At 41.0% G+C, this 18,637-nt stretch overlaps 1 protein-coding gene across 3 annotated transcripts in view; it reads left to right on the forward strand.

Moving 5' to 3' along the window:
* slc4a2b (solute carrier family 4 member 2b) overlaps positions 1-18,637 on the forward strand; it is a 50,907-nt gene that overhangs the window by 12,628 nt on the left and 19,642 nt on the right. Inside the window, exons 3-4 of one of the 3 annotated variants that reach the window (XM_076290491.1) lie at positions 746-887; positions 6,413-6,609. In XM_076290491.1, the coding sequence (XP_076146606.1) occupies positions 6,550-6,609 (60 nt within the window). In that variant the 5' untranslated portion in view covers positions 746-887; positions 6,413-6,549. Of the gene's footprint in view, positions 1-745; positions 888-6,412; positions 6,610-9,718; positions 9,791-18,637 lie in introns of those variants that run through there. The other 2 variants (XM_076290490.1, XM_076290492.1) reach the window with 2 other exon arrangements.

The following is an 18,637-nucleotide window of genomic DNA, read 5'->3' on the forward strand; positions in this document are numbered from 1 at the left end:
CAGCAAGGACAGGATTGCTCTCTAAAGACACTTTGAGGTTTACAGAGATGTATAGTGTATTGTGTTATTCTCTCACTTTAGACAAGCTGGACATTAAACCTGAAAATAAACCTACACATACTTACAGTATTACAGTAGTTTTTGTTGCAAGGTTTGGTTGGAAGTCATCTCGGGAATAATATTACCTTGCACAAAGGCATGTTCTCAGTTAGCAGCTCCTGAGGGATTTTGATTTGTGTTTTCTTTGATGTCCACTAAGCAAGGGTGTTTCTGCATTACAAGCCAGGCTCATTATAGACCGGGTGGCATCTCTGCTAAGAAGTCTGTGTTATTTAACCAACACTAATTGTTAGAGTTAGCGGGATGGCGGATTACAGAGAAAGGCTTCTTCTCTAGAAACAGATCATATTAAAGGAGCTCTTCTGCTTCTTACTTAGTCAATAAAAGGAGTGATGCTGCACTGCAGATATCTGGCAATCAGAGGTTGGAGACATGCGTCCTGTCTTGTGAGTTTGATAAGACAATTAGAACATCCAGCTTTCCCACCGTTCCACTGGAGTTCCACTGCTCCTCTGTAAACACATACACACTCTCTGTCTTTCCCTGTCTGTCTCTGAGTGTCTGTACGGTGGCCTTGAAGGGCCATGCATAATTTCTAAATGTGCGAATGATATAATTATACCAGTGTGAACCTGGATATGAAATCATGTCTGTAATGAAACATTGAGACCTATTTAATTCCTAGCTTTCCTGCTGGCCCACGTACACAGACACCCGTAAGCGTGTGTCTGCCGACTCTTAAATCAGCTAGGAACTGTCATTCAGTGGTGGTGTGCCTTTCCAGCTGGACAGACGACGACTGAAAACAACATGTTGTAAAGATGTGGGTAAGCTGGCTAAAGCTCTTCCCCGTCCATAAAACTTGCAAGGCAAACTAGTACTTGCTTGCAATACTCTGTTATTGTCCTCTTGCTATAAGAAATCTATTCCTCTGTGAGGGTTTGCACATTGTGATTCCGTGTCTATTTCAGGATTGGCATTTACAGTGTCTCTCCAATTTTTACGTCTGGAATAACTTCTTTTGATGTCTATTCAAAATGCAACCCACACACCCCTTTGTATTTGCCAAATAGGAAAGGACATGTCATAAAACTATATCCATGTCTGTAATTTGGCGTCATCTTGAGAGTTGGATAAATAGCAGAAAGCCTTTCCTGAGTACCGTTACAGATTACAAGTAACATGTTTAGTTGCCCGTGCATGCATGTCTAGTTTTTCACTTTCAAGTAATTTAATCATGACCTTTGAGTACTTTCTGTCTGGGGTATTTTCTGAACTAAATTGACACCCACTCTCAGAGGAAGTACAGAATCTATTGATTCTGTGTCCTTGCCCACATCTTGACCACAACTTCTCAAAGAAAACCTACAGTGATGGCCAAAAGTGTTGGCACCCATGCTAAAGTTGACTGAAAAGAGGAATATAAAATCATCTTTTGGAAATTGATCTTAATGCCTTAAGTGAAAAATGAGGAAATATCTAACCTTTTTGAGCTCAATGAGCATCAAACCAGCTAATAGGCTAACTGAAATAACACCCATGCCAATATCTAGGTATGGTGAAGGGTATGTGATGATGTGGGGCTATTTTAATTCCAAATGCCAAGGGAACTTTATCAGGATGCACAGTATTCTGGATCCATGAAATAACTGGCCTTTAAAAATAAAAATCTGCCTGTCTCTATGGGAATTTAACATAGGGGTGTCAATTCTTATGACCCCTGTATTTTTAGGAAGAACATTTATTTATTTATGATACATTATTCATTCACTAAGAAAATTTGTTTCCTCATTTTTCACTTAAGGCATTAAGATCAATTTCCAAAAGATGATTTTATATTTCTCTTTTCAGTCAACTTTAGCATGGGTGCCAACACTTTTGGCCATCACTGTATTTTTAAATCATTAACCTACACGCACTGGTCATAAGGGTGCATCAAAAAACACAATTCTTGAATTTTGATATGGCTGGGTGCTAAAAGTGTTCCAATATATGTAGAAACAACACATGCAAAATATTTTTCCAGTACATTATGATTTAGGGGTGCCACCGCACATCTGTTTTTGTTGGATAAAGTGGTTAACAGTGCTCAATGGTCGCCATGGAGATCTGAGGTAAACAATACTACAGCTCAAGAAAACTGAGGTGATCTTTCTGTTTGAGGTGATCTTGATCTGTGTTGGATGTGTTATTACATATTACTATCATATATGTAGTTGTTTCCCCGCCCCCTCTGCAAAGCTAATTGCGTGCCCACAGCTGAACCACAAGCGCAGTTGAATAGTTAACCAATTGCGACATTAAAAAGAAAACATACATGACAATAAGATCAGATGAGTAGCGACATACAGAGTAGGCCTAGTAGTTCTACTAATCTACTTAAAATACTTGAACTATTTATTGCACAATGAAGAAAACTGATGCTCTGAATACTTATTCAGCTGTCTCTAAAAGTTTCTCTAATTGACGCATTCAACCGCGATTTTGATTACACCTGCTTTTAACAGGCGCAAGTTTTTCACCGCAAAACAGACATGCGCTGTTTTCATACATATGGCGGAATACCTAATCAATGCTATTAGCACTTGTCGTCTCCTGTGTTTGCGCGATACTCCCACTTTCCCCTGACCCTCCTATGAATGCATATGCATGACACGGAAAAGCGCAAATAGCCATTTGCAGCTCCCACGACAGGCAGTCTACGCTTTTTCCTCAGTGTGGCCTGTTTGTACATACCTCGCCATGCTTTTACGTGCACTTTGCAAATGAAATATGCCTGATGTGGGCACAAAAACATACATCTGGCCCTGTCTCTCCTTTTTTCATCCGCTTTCTCTGGGTGTGTCTTACTTCTCTCCATTGTATCCCTTATTCTCTCTCTCTCTCTCTATTTATCTCTTTGGCTGTGGAGAACATGTGTGTGTGTGTGTGTGTGTGTGTATGTCTGTGTGTGTGTGTGTGTGTGTGTGTGTGTGTGTGTGTGCGTGTGTGTGTGCGTGTGTCTGTGTGTGTGTCTTTGTGTCTGTGTGTGTGTGTGTGTGTGTCTGTGTGTGTGTGTGTGTGTGTCTGTGTAGGCTGAATAGGACGGTTACTCTTGGGTGGTGGGTGGGGGAGACATAACTGGGGGGAGACACACTGGCTAGGTTCAGAGTTCAGGTTCCATTCCCTCTCTCTTTCTCCCTGGTGATGTTGCTCAGTGGAGCAGAGACTCTGGCACAGACTGAGCAGTTAAGTTCGGAGTTTAGTTAGTGTCAGCTCTTACCATTAGGCCCTGTTAGTCAGTGAGTTAGCCACTAGAGAGGGTTTGTTATTTTAAGTTTGTCAGTATCGCCCTTTGTGTTTAACAATAAAGTCAATTCAATTTTATATGTGTGTCCGACATCCATCACTGCTGCACAGAATTCAGGGTAAGGCCACGTGAACATGTCCCATTGACCTCCATTCATTTTGTCTATAGGACAAATGAATGGAGAATCTTGAAAGTTGAATTCTGAGAAATGCCCAAGTTGCCCAAAGGGCAAACAAACAACTTTTACTTTGATAACCCTATAGAACTTATTAATGTATAAAAGTTCACTGTACTCAACATTTCCAGGTCAACTTTTGGCAATTAGACTAAAAATTGCACATTTTTCGAAATTTCACCAAAGTTCATGTGTTAGGTGGCACCCCTAAATCTCAATGGAATTACTCAAAACTGTGCAAAAGTCATTTTTATGTTAATTGGAACAAAATGCAATGCCAGCCAAATTTATATTTTGAAATTAAAATTTCCCATTCAAATTTGATGCACCCTACTGGTCATTAACACATCTTAAAATCAATCAATCCATTCCTATGTTCAGTGTATGAAATATAATGTTTAATTTCATGAATCATATAATCATTAAGCAGAATAAGTTTAGTTAATCTATTCACAGGACTGTTATTTAGAATTGCTTGTTATCATTAAACTAGAATACAAACTAGTGATTTTCATGTACAAAAAGGCTAAAGTATGAAAACGATATGGACAGAATGTTCACAGAATGAAGCTGTGTGATTTCAGCAAATCTTAAACCAGTGTACAGAAAGAGTTGCCTCAGTTTGCTGAGTCACTACAAAAAAGTGCCTTGCTCATCAGCTGAGAGTGACAAATTACCTAGCTTCCTGCTGCTTTTCATGCATCAGGTCATGTGCTTCTAGCCTAGTTTGGAGAAACATACCTCCTGCCTTTTAACAGTTTCCTTTCTAGTGGTTGTTCCAAAACTGTAATGCTGATTATTTCAGTTGCACAGACAAGCTCATTGTGTTTTTTAGTCACATTGCACATCTAGTTGTCCCCCCTCCCCCACATTCTGTGTGTGTGTTTGGGGAACTTCTGTTGGCCCAATCTATTGTATCGTCCTGGAGAACATGCATTTCTGCTAACATTGCATCATGATTAACGCTGATTGTTCTCCCTGTAGCAAAGCCCACCAGCACAACAGTAGAAATGTACACACCCCAAGACAGAGGAGGTGCAAGTTTTGCCAGGTATCGGCCAGTGAGGTTGTAGAATGTGACACGGCAAAATATTTTGTAATACATCACGCCCACTATTGAGCTGTCAGAAGAGCAGACATCTGAGAGGTTAGTGCAAAATGTAATAACACTGTTTGACATACTGCATGTATGGAGACATAGTAGTAGGCTTTAAATGTCAGTGTTTTAAGAAGGAAAATAATATTCTTTCTTGTTTTATATCTGTTCCAAAACCCTCCCTGGGAAATCTTAATCTGCTAGACAGATAAACTGTGCCCCACCACCAAAGTTATTGAAGAAGGTGATTTAGTCAGGTGTAATGGAAACCCAACCATTACGTTTCCAACATGCTGTAGAGCTGTGCTTCTCTCGAAACAACATCACAGCACTGCAAAAGCACAGCTGGGGGGGGGGGGGGGGCGTTTTGTATTTCTTTGTGACCAGTAGGTAGGCAGACTGCATGCAGAGTGGGTGAGGACTTGTGTGGTACAGTGACATCAGATCTGGCTCTCTGGCAGTAGGGCCAGAGGAGTCCTGCTGTGGAGGAGGGTCTGGACGCCTTCTAGCAAACAGGGCCCCCGTTACTACAGGGTGACATGACTCTGTGTTATTACAGGGCACTCTTGTTTTTTTTGTTCAAGTGTATTACATCACGTTTTAAATTAAATAAATGTTTGATTATTCTCATGCTCTATGCAGCTAAAGCAATGACATGATCAGAGGTCAAACTATCATTATTTGTCAGTTTTTATGTTCCTGCAGTTGACATTCCTGTAGGAGTTTGTGATTCCAGGAGTCTAGCATGTAACTTTTGTAGAAAGTGGGGCTGTGGTAGACAAGAAGCTTTTAAACCAGTCATATGCATCAGTTGTTCTTAACAGTTGTTTAATGGAGCATTTATTTGTTTTTGTACAGTGTTTGTTCTTTATCTTTTTATATCTCTTAAATTCCCAGTGGAGACTCTAATTTTAAAACTGTATCTTGGATGAATTGTAAAATGGTATCGGTCATATCAAAATGCTTTTGAGTAAATTGCTCTTGGGTCATAACTCAAGCATGCATTCCATTGTATCTTACATACATTTGACCTCTTTTTGTACTGTACATAGGCCATTCCTCCATAGTATTTCCATTCATTAAATGCCCTCTAATGAGTATCATTTTGATAAATACATGTCCAAGTCAAATGTCAGTTCAGTCAATTACCAAGTCAAATGTCAGTTCAGAGAAATGGTTTTATATTGCATCTGTGTTTTAAGTTGTTATCACAGTGAGTACCAGTTTGGGTCTATGGCTCTCTCAATCTGACTTTTAGATATAGTTATATCAGTGACCTTGTTTGAGGATACATAAAACTAGCCAACTGACAGGGACATGACAGGTGTTTCATGGTATTTGGTATTTGGCAATATTGCTATTTTATGTATTGTAATTGAATGCCAGTCAGTTGGGTCAGGGTTAGTGTTGAGGTAACTCTCTGATGTGTGTCTTGCCTCTACTGCCGCTCATGCAATTCATTTAGAGGTCAGACCCAAGCCACCCAAATATCTCCCACATACTGTTCTAACAATCTGTAAAAGCTGCTCACTTCTTGACCTTCAGCGAAATGCCTATCACAAACATCAACGTCATCCTCTATTAGATTCACCATTAATCTATTAGATTATGCCTGTGACAAATCAACAAACCAAACTCACAAAAAAAGTGTAAGTGATGGAAAAAGTAAGTTGTGTTTGCTTGTATGTCCAGACAGGACCCCCCTACTCTGACGTACAAAGCCAACGGAGGAGCGCCCAACACACCAGTCCAGTCATCCAATCATGCATCTCCTCCTTCGTTCTGCCCACAGGTTATGCTGCCCATAAGTTCCTGTCTGAGTCCCAGTGAGAAAGAGAAGGGCTAAAGCCAGACCCAGGTGTAAAGCACTCAGCTCTGCAGAGCCCCAGCACAGCCTTTAGCCCGCAGGTGCACCCCAGACCAGGAGCCATGAGCGACCCCCAGAACCCCGGCCAAGTCACGGACACAGTGACCTCCATCAGCTACACAGTGAGTGCATCTTCAGTCTCTTTTGATCCAACTGATGGGAACGACATAGAAGAATGTTAACCTAATTAGTTTTTCTATGCTTTCATTAAGCTTATTTCTGTCTCCTTGTATTGTTCATCATTAGTGATTTTAAAAGTGTTTTTTTCGTAATGGGAAAAATGTCAGCTGTTTAACAGTAGGTTCTTTTCCTCATAAATGAATTCATTCTAGCTCATATGGATATGCATCTAAAGTCTAAATGGTTGGGATTAACGAGGATTAAGGTAGGGTTCTTTACTAATTGTATAGGACAGTCAACACTGCTCCTTGCAGTATAATTGAAGTCTAACTTTTTTTTTTAACAATGTGCAGATAATTTGTGCTTGATACAGTACCACCAGCATCTTCCATCTTCCAACAAACCCTATGAATGCCTGTCTTCAGGGCTTAAATTATTCAGGCACGGGCTGGGTTGTTTTAGAATTGACTTCAGGCACAGACATTTGCTTTGCTTTAAGCCCTGCTGTCTTTATCAGCAGCTCTACATATGGAGCTGGCTTCCCCTTCTTGCTTTGATTCTTCCCCAGTCAGACGTTCATCACAACCAGGCTCTATATGTCTGTGTTCCATGTCCTGTGTTCACTGTTTTTGTGAAGTCAACAGTATTGCTGCAGAGGACGGTGCCAGTCAGACTTGCCAAATGTTTCTCCAGCCCAGCTGCACATCCTTTCTGACCTTGCATTATGCCTTGTCAGCCCTTTCAGTGCCCTTAGAGTTTCGAAAGTCAACTCATTTTGAGTTTAGGTTTTTGCGTGAGCTGTCTACCCCAGTAGTACTACTCTACAGTCTGGCTTACAGGGAGTTTTTCCTCTTTCTCTGCCTCAGTGTGTTGTGATTCCGGGGTCATTATATAGTGAATAACATTGAATAACATTCTCTACACTGGGCTGGTTGGTGTCCTTTTGAGATGAACCTTAAAATCAAGTTAAGCAGACCCACAGTGGGCTTGCAGACTGTATCTGTTTTAAGAGTACTGAAGGAAGCTATTACAACAGAGAACACTGCACCATGTTTTACCTTATGATAATTGTTATGTATGAGAAAACAGTTCACCAGAGAGAGAGCCAGCTGGCTAAGTACACTATTATTACAGAGGGCTGAAGCGAAGTTTGGTCAGTGAAGGGCCATTTCCAGAGGCACATGGATCAATTTTAGCATTCAGGCACAATCACTGTTTTCAGTGAATACTTTTTTCCCCATAAAAATATTGATCCCAACATAGTTTTTTTCCCTCCGGGCATCTCTCCTCTTCACTGGACCAGCTGTATGGCATTTTGTGTACCACTGGGGTTTCCCCCTTTGCTCTTTTGAAAAGATCACCGTTCATAGTTCATATTAAAACTGACTACTGTATGATCCAGTTACGACACAGTTAAAGTTACTGCCATTTTGCCCACTTCAATGGAGTATCTTCTTCTTGTTCAGCAAGCATGACAAGCCTCAGTGTGTACTGTGAGGCAAGATAAAAGGATATTGTAGGTCAGAAATGTTCTTTTCAAGATTTTCCTTTCATTTGACATCTCCGGCATCCGTGTTTTTTTTTTTTAGTCAGTGATTTCAGATTAAGGTCACAGGATGGGATCTCATACAGATTGAACTCAAAAGAACTCCCTCTGAGCACTGATTGAACACCTGTGGGATCAAATTTGAATACCACTGAGCAGAAGGTGTCCCACACAGCAGTTGTCAATTATTCACAACCATGCCCTTTCCATTAATGTGGTCCAAAGAAACTGTCAGTCTGCGTACCTTCATATCTGAATAGCTGTTTATTCCATACAAAATGTTTTGATATATGGCTCACATTTCGGTGAAGGACAGACCTCTGTAGGGTGAAAAATGTAAACCCTGATTAGATAAATTTGGAAGTGGGGCCTTCTCATGGAAACAAGATGACTTTTTTTCTAAAAAGGCCCTTTGCTATGGATACTGCCTTTAATATCTTTGCCCTACCCAGACCATGCTTTTGCATTCAGAACATAGATGTGGTTGCAGATTATCTGAGAGAAGGTATTTGCGTTGCTTTGCCCTCACCTTGAAACTTGGAGAAAAGCCTATCAATGCTTTGTTAATGCAGCACATATAGTAGATGCAGAACTAAGATTATACAAGTGCTCAACAAACCAGTGGTTTGTACTAGTGTAAACTTAGTTGTTTGCTTGCACTACTAATGGATGAGAATTCAGTAATCATATAATGTCTGGAGTTTCATTACAAAGTATTTCTATTCTAAAGTATTTACAAAGTATTTCTATTAAACATTTAGGAACTCTGGATAACACTGCCTTTCATCAGTAAAAAATGAGTGATAATTATATATATATATATTATTATAATGAGTAATGATTTTGTGTACATGATCTAAGCAGCACAGACCTAGTTCAAGCAGGCGATCTGGTGAGTTTTAAGAGGTTTTATACAACCAAAAAACTTCCATAAAAACAGACCAGGCTACTAATTGACACCTGCCTTTATTTGTCCAAACCTGGGGCCTGTGTCTAATTGGGACTCAGCTAATCATGGTTTTATAGTATACTAAGTTATATACTGTGGATTTTTTTCTGAGTCAGTTGGGTCCTCCCTTAAACCAGTGATTGTTGGTCCAGCACTCTAAACAAGCCATAAATGGACCTTTGCAGGCAACAAAGCCTGAAATGCTTTCTACCTGGAAACCTGACTTTATTTACTTGCAAACGTAAAGTCTATAGTATAGTCTACTATGTATACAAGCAGTTGCGTTTACAATCCAGGCACAATGATACAGCAAGCCTTTCTTTGACCGATAAGTGTATTTGCTGTGTGACTGCATCTTAGCTGTAATTGGCTAACGTCCATGAAGCAGCAGCAGTTGCTCTTTGGGGTTAATGATTAATCTAGAACCAATGACTATGTTTGATTGTACATTTTTGGTTGTCAGGATTGTCAAGACAATCAGTAATTGGATTTTGAAATGGGGGCGGTCATTGTGAAACTAGTCTATATCCACTTCCTGTCGCTTGGTTAGTCATGTGAATAGTGACATGAGGGAGAGTTTCCTAAATGACCAGAACTGCCTTAAGAAGGCAAAGGAGCTACCACTCCGTTGACAACGTTGTCCTGGACTAGACGGAACAACAGTTTGATGGATTTCCTTTACAAAAAGGTCAGTTTGAATAAGTCATGGGAGAATCCTGAGAGTTATATCGCTCCACAGTCACAAATTCTTCTCACTCACTCTTAGAGGTCAGGGTACATGTTGAAATGTTGAAAACGACAGCACTTAACCAATATTTAACACCATATGGTTACATAGCTTTATGGAGGCGAAGTCATTGTGTCAGCTGGAACCTAATATTAGTTCTGTTCCGTTTTCAGCCCTCTTTCTGAAGAAATCAGGCACACTGCTTAGATAAATCTTTTTTTATATATTTAGGTTAGTATTAGCCATCATGAGTTCTAGTTAATATTTGATTTTGATAAGAGTCACACTTGTCAACAGTTGTCCCTAAACGGATGTGTGTCATCTACATGTGGCATGGGAATCAGATAATTATTGCAACTGTTTGGGTTTTTTGCCTTAAATATTATAATTTTGTTTATATTGTTACAGGTCCATATATGCATTTTAAACTGACATGAGGAGTACTACTGATCCTGTTATTCACTCTGATCCAACCATTACCCTCATGGTTGCTTTTATTTTCTCTTTAAGAATTATCTTGTCACTCACATATCTACAAGTTGGTTGGTTTTTTGTAAATATTTAACCTCTGCCAAACAATGGCATTCCTAGTTTCTAGTTCATTTATCTATGATGGAAACACTTTGAGCAAAATCTGAGATGGCACACCAACCATTTTCCTGGATTCTGTCTGATTTAACAAAGAATGACCCAAATAAGACATAACCAGATGCCAGATAAATTGTAATTTTTAAATTGATTGCTGGAGTGCATCTTACCTTCTTGGGTCACTTGGCATTTACCCAAGACTTTTGTTCTAATGACTAAGTTGGACAAGTGGTAACTTTTAGACCGTTTAGATCATTGTTTCCAATGAATTATCACACCTTGTTTCCAATGAATGATTACACCTTGAGGTTCCCATCAACCACAGGAACAGGAGTGGGCTTAGGCTTTATGAGGCTGCCTTCAGTCAATCATACCCAAGAATGGCCAGCCAACCTAAGTTTTTAGTTACTGTAGACATAAGGTCCTGGAAGAGGCTGATATATAGTGGCACAAGTAAAATCTAGCATAAAATCTGCCGTTTAAATGATTGAGAGTGATAATCCGTTACTCTCTCTATAATACCTTCACGTGTGAGAAGGTGGCAAGAGGTAAGGGATGAGTCATGTTCTTTTGAAGGGTAGTCTAATTGTTTGTAAACCCTGGGATGTCATCAAGGGGGATCTACATGTAGTTGTCTTCATGCAAGATTGAGGTTTCGCTGTTCCTCAGCGATTTTATTTCTGTCTGTTAGTGTTCAGATGCAATTTGTAGACAGTACTTGGAAAATAACACAAGACTTACTTCACTTGCAGTTTACTCTCCCTGCCTGATCTCTTTGTCATTCTCCTTGTCTGCCGCGCTGTCTGTCCATGTCGATACCATGAGCAGCGGCTATTGCTGACTCAGTGGGATATTAGGCACTTCATGGCCACAGCTAATCCCTGCCCAGCTGAGTGCACCTGAGCCTGCACACACTGCCCAGCTCAGGCCTTCCGTGCAGCTCAATGCTTTGGCCAACGAGAATGAGATGTTGCTTAATGATAATGCCTGTTATTTAAAGTGTAACTGTGAAGAGGGGTTCATCACACTCTGGAGATTAGAGTTAGGGTTCATCTTTAACTAATGGAACTTCATAGGTATGAAAAAAAAGAAAGCCATGGGCAGCCGTGAGCCGGGGCAGCCGTGGCCCACTGGTTAGCACTCTGGACTTGTAACCGGAGGGTTGCTGGTTCGAGCCCCGACCAGTGGGCCGCAGCTGAAGTGCCCTTGAGCAAGGCACCTAACCCCTCACTGCTCCCCGAGCGCCGCCGTCGTAGCAGGCAGCTCACTGCGCCAGGATTAGTGTGTGCTTCACCTCACTGTGTGTTCACTGTGTGCTGTTTGTGTTTCACTAATTCACCGATTGGGTTAAATGCAGAGACCAAATTTCCCTCACGGGATCAAAAGTATATATATACTTAAGCTTCTCTCTGTTTCTGCAGTCATTACAAATAAAATAATTTCCAAGACAGTGTTGTGCAGTGTAAAAGGTGCAGAACATTGAATCATATCACAATACTCTGCATGCCTCAGATCTTTAAGACCAGTAGAGATCCAATGTGGCTTATGAGAATTTTGTCTTTGCCATAAATATTCATGCAATAAGCCCCAAGAGACCATAGTTGGGGGCCAAGCGAAGGCACCCATTGTGTTTCTTAGTTTTCTTATTATTATAAATCCTCTGCCATTGATGTCTATGGCAGCCCATAGAACCGTCTGGTGAAAAGTTGTGAAATTTGGCATACTAATTAAGCAGTGCCCCATGATTAATCTCACCAAGTTTCAAGTCCGCACCCCGACTGATCTAGCGCCACCAACAGGCCAAAGTTGGACATGCTTTCACGCACGTAACTTCTGACCCGTTGGCTCGATTTTGACTAAGCCGAGTTCAACGCACCCTATGACGTCATTTTCTGCCATGATGGATTTTCCGCCATACTGGATTTTAGTGAAAGTGAAACTAATTTTTCACAGGTCACAAATTTTGTCCGATCGTCACCAAACTTGACACACATGATCTTCAGCCCAAACCTCACAAAAGATACTCCTTTTCGTCTTCGGAACTTAAACCGTTCGCCCGTAACAGCCAATCAAAATTTGCGGCGAAGCCGCCAAGCAGGAAGTGAGCTCATATCTCAGCAACCCATTGATCTATCATAACCAAACTTAGTACATGGACTCAGGACCCCATCAGGAGGAAGCTCCAAAAACATGGTGACCTTTGACCTCTAGGGGGCGCTGCAATTAAGAAACATGCCTTTTGGCCTGTAGCTGCAGTTGTGCTTAGAATTAAAAAAGTCTGGTAATACTGTTGGAGGTCCTTAGGCCGACCCAAGCCAACTTGTGATGTCATCGTAATTGATTCGGCTGCCATATTGGATTTAATCAAAAACACGTACAAGTTTTCACAGGTCACAAATTTCAGCGGATCCTCACCAAAAATTGGCAGAGACCATCTTCAGACCATGCCTTATCAGTGCATTGCTTTTTGGAACAATTGACAGAAGCATTCGGCTGTAACAGCCAATTGAAATTTGTGGCGAAGCCGCCAAACAGTAAGTGACCTCATATCTCAGCAACCCTTGCATGTATCAAAGCCAAACTTGGTGCATGGACTCAGGACCCAATCAGGAGGACGCTCAATAAATCTGGTGACCTTTGACCTTTAGGGGGCGCTGTAATTAATAAACATGCCTTTTGTCCTGTAGCTGCTGTTGTGCTTAGAATTAAAATGCACTAGTGGTGTCTGGTAATACTGTTGGAGGGCCTTAGGCCGACCCAAGCCAACTTGATGTCATTGTAATTGATTCGGCCGCCATATTGTATTTAATTAAAAACACATACAAGTTTTCGCAGGTCAAAAATTTCAGCGGATCCTCACCAAAATGGGCAGAGACCATCTTCAGACCATAACCTATCAATATATTGCTTTCTCAAAATATTGCATTTTGATCTGTAGTTGCTGATGTGTTTTATTGATCTTTAATTTTTTGATGTGAAACTGATGACAACATGTTCCATCCAGTTCATTCTAATGCGTGCGTGCGTGCAAGGGCGGGGCGGGGCAGGACGGGCAGGGGTGATTAGGTGAGGGGGGCTGGCTGGCGGAGGCGGTGGTAATACTCAGCCCTGTTTCAGCCCTACAAAATCAGCTATGTTTTGATGTGACACTTGTTGAAAGTGTTGATCGCGGGTGTCTGCTGAGTTCTATCTTGTCGCCGTGGCTACTCCGGCCTATTCTGCTTGGCCCCCTCATTGCTGCTTGCAGCTATATTTTACAATGATTTTAAAACGGCGAAGGGGCGATATTGGGATGCAATGTTGTTTCCTAAATGTTATAAAATGTTAATATGATGGCAACATTTGTGCATAATCTTTTAGGCACCTACCCCATCTGTTAAAGTGTTATGTTAAGTGTGGCCTGTCCTTCTCCTTTTTGTTACATGTTTGACTTTAGATCAAAGAGCTTGAAGCATAACCTGGTGCTAATGTCCATGACCGGGCTACAGACTTTAAGGGCCAATGTGCCATGGTCAATATTTATACATGGCAATGTTAAAAGTATAAGATTAAATGAGTGGTATTGTTTCCGACCAAGTCAAACAATCATGTGCCCTTATGAAAGCGTTTGTCCTCCACATGGAAAATGGACAATGTTTGTTTTAATCACATTGTGAATACAGCCAAATACGCACGCCAGGTCAGGACACCAGTTGCTGTGCAAATGTCACACGAACAGAGAGTGGATGGGAGGGAAATGGGGGTAGGGGGTTTTGGCAGGTGGGGGATAGAATGAGTCTGTTTTTATTAAAGTGGTGTCGTGACCTGACGCCCCGCAGATTTGACATAGACTCTGCCACTAGACACCTCTCAAGGCCGTCTCAGATCTCACCACTACTGCACACGCTGCATACACTGGACCATGAGTCTGGTAAGCCCTGTCACTGTGGGAGGATGCTGGGGGTTTATTTATAGTGCAGAGAGGATTCCTGCCTGCTTTGGGAACCTTGTTGCTTTTTAAACACAGGAACCCCATGTTACCTTGGTAAAGAATGTTTCATATAGTGCAAGTACTTTTAGTATTGAACTTAGTTTCTTAACTGACCTCTCAAAGACTTTCTGTTAGAAAGAAAACAGATTTTTCTGTTTTGATTTTCTGTTTTTTTTAGTTTGCTTGTAGACAGATTCGATCAGGATTTATACACGTCAGATTTTTCTCACCTTCTTCCAACGACTGGGAATTCTACCCCAAGCAAGGAAGTGTGCTTGGGTGCTCTATATTTGCTAGGTAACTTTAATTAGCAGAGGATCCCCATTTTTAATTAAACACTTGGCATTTCCAGAGGTCTGGGGAACATGAAATTAATATTCTGGTTGCCTTAAATACAAAGCAGACAGCTGTCATGGATAATCGCAGAGACATAGTCATTAGAGGCAGGGGACTAAATGTTACACAGAATGCATCTAGTACGCACCAAGCTAGCTGGTGTAAGTAAGCCATATGTTGTTTCTGTCCTCCAAATGCAAATAATAAAGTGTTTGCATTGCCATTTTTTATACTGAAGAATTAGTCTGGACCAGGATCTAGTCTTAGATTAAATTAAACTGAATAATTTTAATGAATTTTTTTGGCACCAGGGGAAGCAATGGGCAAAGAAAGTGTGTATGTACCAAAACCAACACTACAGCCCAAAGGCTGCGCTTTTTCTGAGATTGTCTGAAGTTGGCTTCTGCTGGTCCTCAGGTTTTCTTTCACCTCTACGGCAAGCCTTCACACTCCCTCACTAGCTCTGGGGATTTACTGTGAAGTGTTCAGAGATGGAAAAAAGTCATTTATTCTGGTGCAAGACAACTCCAAACCTCTCCTGCTGGACGTACTACAAAAATGTTTACACAGAAAGTTATGCCTTGTGGTTTTATTTTTTGATGTGAAACACATTTGCAACTATTTTGATTTATATATTTTTTTCTCTTTGAGTCTTTGGATATTGAAGCAAGGCATATTTGTAATTTGTAGTTTGTAGTTTCTTATTTGTCTTACATCCTGACAGCGCTGCCAGGCAAATAAAAATAGCCTTCTGCATGTAGGAAGTATGACTTTGATAGAAAGTTGAAATAAGACTGCACAAGCTCTTGTCAATACAATGAATGCCACTAACTGCATATTGGTGAGTAGTTTGGAGTGTAGCAGAGTGGGTTAGTAAACTTTCCCAGGGCAGATCTGCAAGGTTACGGGAGGGCTGCTCCTTGGGTCAACATTGACCCTTTTCCTCTGTGTTCAGAGAGATTTATCAATAGTATGTGCTGGCTCCTGTATGTTCTCGAATGCATGTGGTATGCTACATGGAGATCCTCAGGCCCTGCACCTACCCATCAAGGCCTGATCTCCAACATTAACTTAAAGCAATATGATGTAAGAATCTGTATTTATACCCCTTGTCATAAAATGTTTAACGAACGGGGTGCCCAATGCACCAAAAACTGATCAAAAAAGGGTCATGATCCTGCATGGAAGAACAAAGTGGCCTTGTGCAATACTGGGTGTCTCCTTGGCAATGACACAGACGTGTAATACACAAAATTACATCTATATAATCAAAAAAAGTTTGAAGCTGTTATTTTAAGATAAACAAGCTGTATTGTGTTGTGCTAAACATCCCCTCCCCATTTCTTTCCAAATCTAGTCAAGTATTGTTGGTAGTATTGTATTGTAAAAAGTAATTGACAGTAATTATACACTTTGGAGTTTCCTTACCAGTGATGTTTTCCTTTATCCTTCTGATTTTGGTTGCTTCGTTCAGTGATTAATGTCATGTTGTCTATAATTGGGCTTCCTACTGTTCTTACTGCTGCTGTCTGCTGAGGCATCTTCGTCTGTGAATGTCTATGGAAATGGGGAATCATGCCCTTGAGTAGTAATGCACAATATAGTTTTACTAAACTGGTGGAAAGGCAGTGGATTGTTGCACAGGGTCATGTCTGTACATTCCGTAATGGCTTGACCTGAATATCATATCTGTAATTGAGCTTGAAATCTTGGGGTATTTTCTCCTAATAAAAGCTAGTAGTGTACTGCTTATAAAACTGCTTGGCATTCCAGACATGGTTACAGTTAAATCAAACATGAAAGATGCAGTTAATTTTACCCCGGTAAAAGTACTTGTCCCTTTAGTCTCTAGTATGGACCCCAGGAGCTCTCTTCCTGGTCTGAGGGCATAGTACACATTCTTCGCATGACAAGGTTCCCTTGAAACAACTCTTATTTGCTGGAGAAGAGGCACTGGTGGCAGCATCTCACTTGGTTTGGGTTGCAATGCTTGTGGCATTTGACTAATGCTTCTGAGGGGGCAGAGGTTGGGGAGATTAAAGGGCCACTGGACTGGGCAGCAGCTCATTAGTTCACTGTCAGCTGGAGAGATCCCACCCTCGGGGTCTCGGACCCTAGGGGGGGCACTAATCTCATCATGACGTCATAGAGCCCTTCATTAATGTCAGGGTACGGGAGGATCTCTGTGTTGAGGAGAGGGACCACAAGCGCTGGACGCTTTCTGGTTGTTATTTTCCACTCTAATGCGCTGGACTGTACGATTGTCCCTGACATCCTGAAAGAATAACCAGCATGGTAGAATCAATTTAACCACTCTCTTTAGAGGGGTTTAATACATGTGAATTACCATTGCTGTGTGGTACAGCCATTTATTTGATAACCATTTATTTAATTGTTTTTATAATGTTTTTGACATTCTGTCATCGTCTTTTTTTTCCCTTGTAATGCTGCCCTATGTGAACATGGGGAGGTTAAAGCTGTTCTTACTTTGATAATGTGTCCCTCTAGTGGAGAATGAGGAAAACACACCTTTAGCAGCATCTCGTCTAAATGCCTCGAGTCTCTCACTAAGTCTTAAGGCCATACAGTATATTTTATTCCTTAGAATATCAACACTGGTTGCTTACAGTGCAGCCATTACAGTAATTTCCTGTCTATTAGTCGCCTTGTGTATAAGCCGCAGGACAGTGCTTTATGCAAGTGAAAAGAAACAAAACCATATTAATGCCATATTAACTGCCCCCGTGTATTAACCCTTAGAACCTGATTGACGCAAAGTGCGTCAAAAAACACACCCTTTCTTCTATGTTACATTGCTCCGGAACTGTTCATCACTGCGAGATGAAACCTTTATTGCATGACAGAGCAGAAGTCGGGCTTTCCAAAGAGACTACACACTTGTCTGTACGATCAAGTATGAAAATAAAACAAATCATGAAATTAAATCAAATTGCATCATATTTACAGTCTATACTTCTCGGCGTTCACCTGCGCACCCATTACTCTTGTTTGAATTACTCGCGAACTAGTGATCGCATCGATATGGCAAGCATGAAAAGATGAAAGAGGGGACACAGGGCTATCCATTGGTACCATGTTTATCGATCCTTCTGGCTTATAAAAACAGACGAAGTGACTGCAAAATAATAACGTCATGTACACAAACCAACGCTCCACACCCATTACTCTTGTTTGAATTACTCGCGGACCCGTGATCGGATATGTCACGCATGTCAGATGAAAGAGGAGACTCAGAGCTATCATTTGATACCAAGTACATCCTTCTGGGTTATAAAACAGACGGAGTGACAGCAAAATAATAACTTCATATAGCTGGACTTACGCCACGTTTTTGTCTGTTCTTGTGGCAAAGCATGTTTATAATCCAACGCTATTGTGTGTTTCTCTATGGCAAAGCATGTTCATAATCCTATATGTTCTCGGATCTCAATGATCATTGAGATCCTAGCAAACTCCTGCATGGCATCCAATTCAAGGCTCACATTGCATCCCAATTTGTTCAACAAAGAAACACCTTTTTTGCCTTTACTTTGTTCATGGCAATGCAGTAAAAAGTTGAGAATCATTATGAGTGGATACACCATAGGCACGCAGGCTAACACGCAACCTCGGGTCAAGTCAGGTCAGATCAGTTCATGTCACAGATATGGAGTGCAGAAAGGTAATTTTTCATCACTAAATAAAAAAATGGCATTTATTTCCGTAAATCACACACCACATATTTCTGTAAATTGCTCAGCCCCAGAGTATCCCTCCAACATGGCAATTATATTGCTCGATTCAGGACAGTCTGCCCTACACACACATGAAATGCACGTAGAGCTATGAGCTTGCTGTGGTGAGATACATGTCGAAATATAAGAATTTTTATAATATTCTTCAGAGCTGGATAG

This window comes from Alosa pseudoharengus, unplaced genomic scaffold (genome assembly GCF_046254945.1).
Source record: "Alosa pseudoharengus isolate Yale_2024_CS ecotype anadromous, Long Island Sound unplaced genomic scaffold, YU_APseudo_1.1 YU_APseudo_1.1_scf_18, whole genome shotgun sequence".
Lineage (NCBI taxonomy): Eukaryota > Metazoa > Chordata > Actinopteri > Clupeiformes > Clupeidae > Alosa > Alosa pseudoharengus.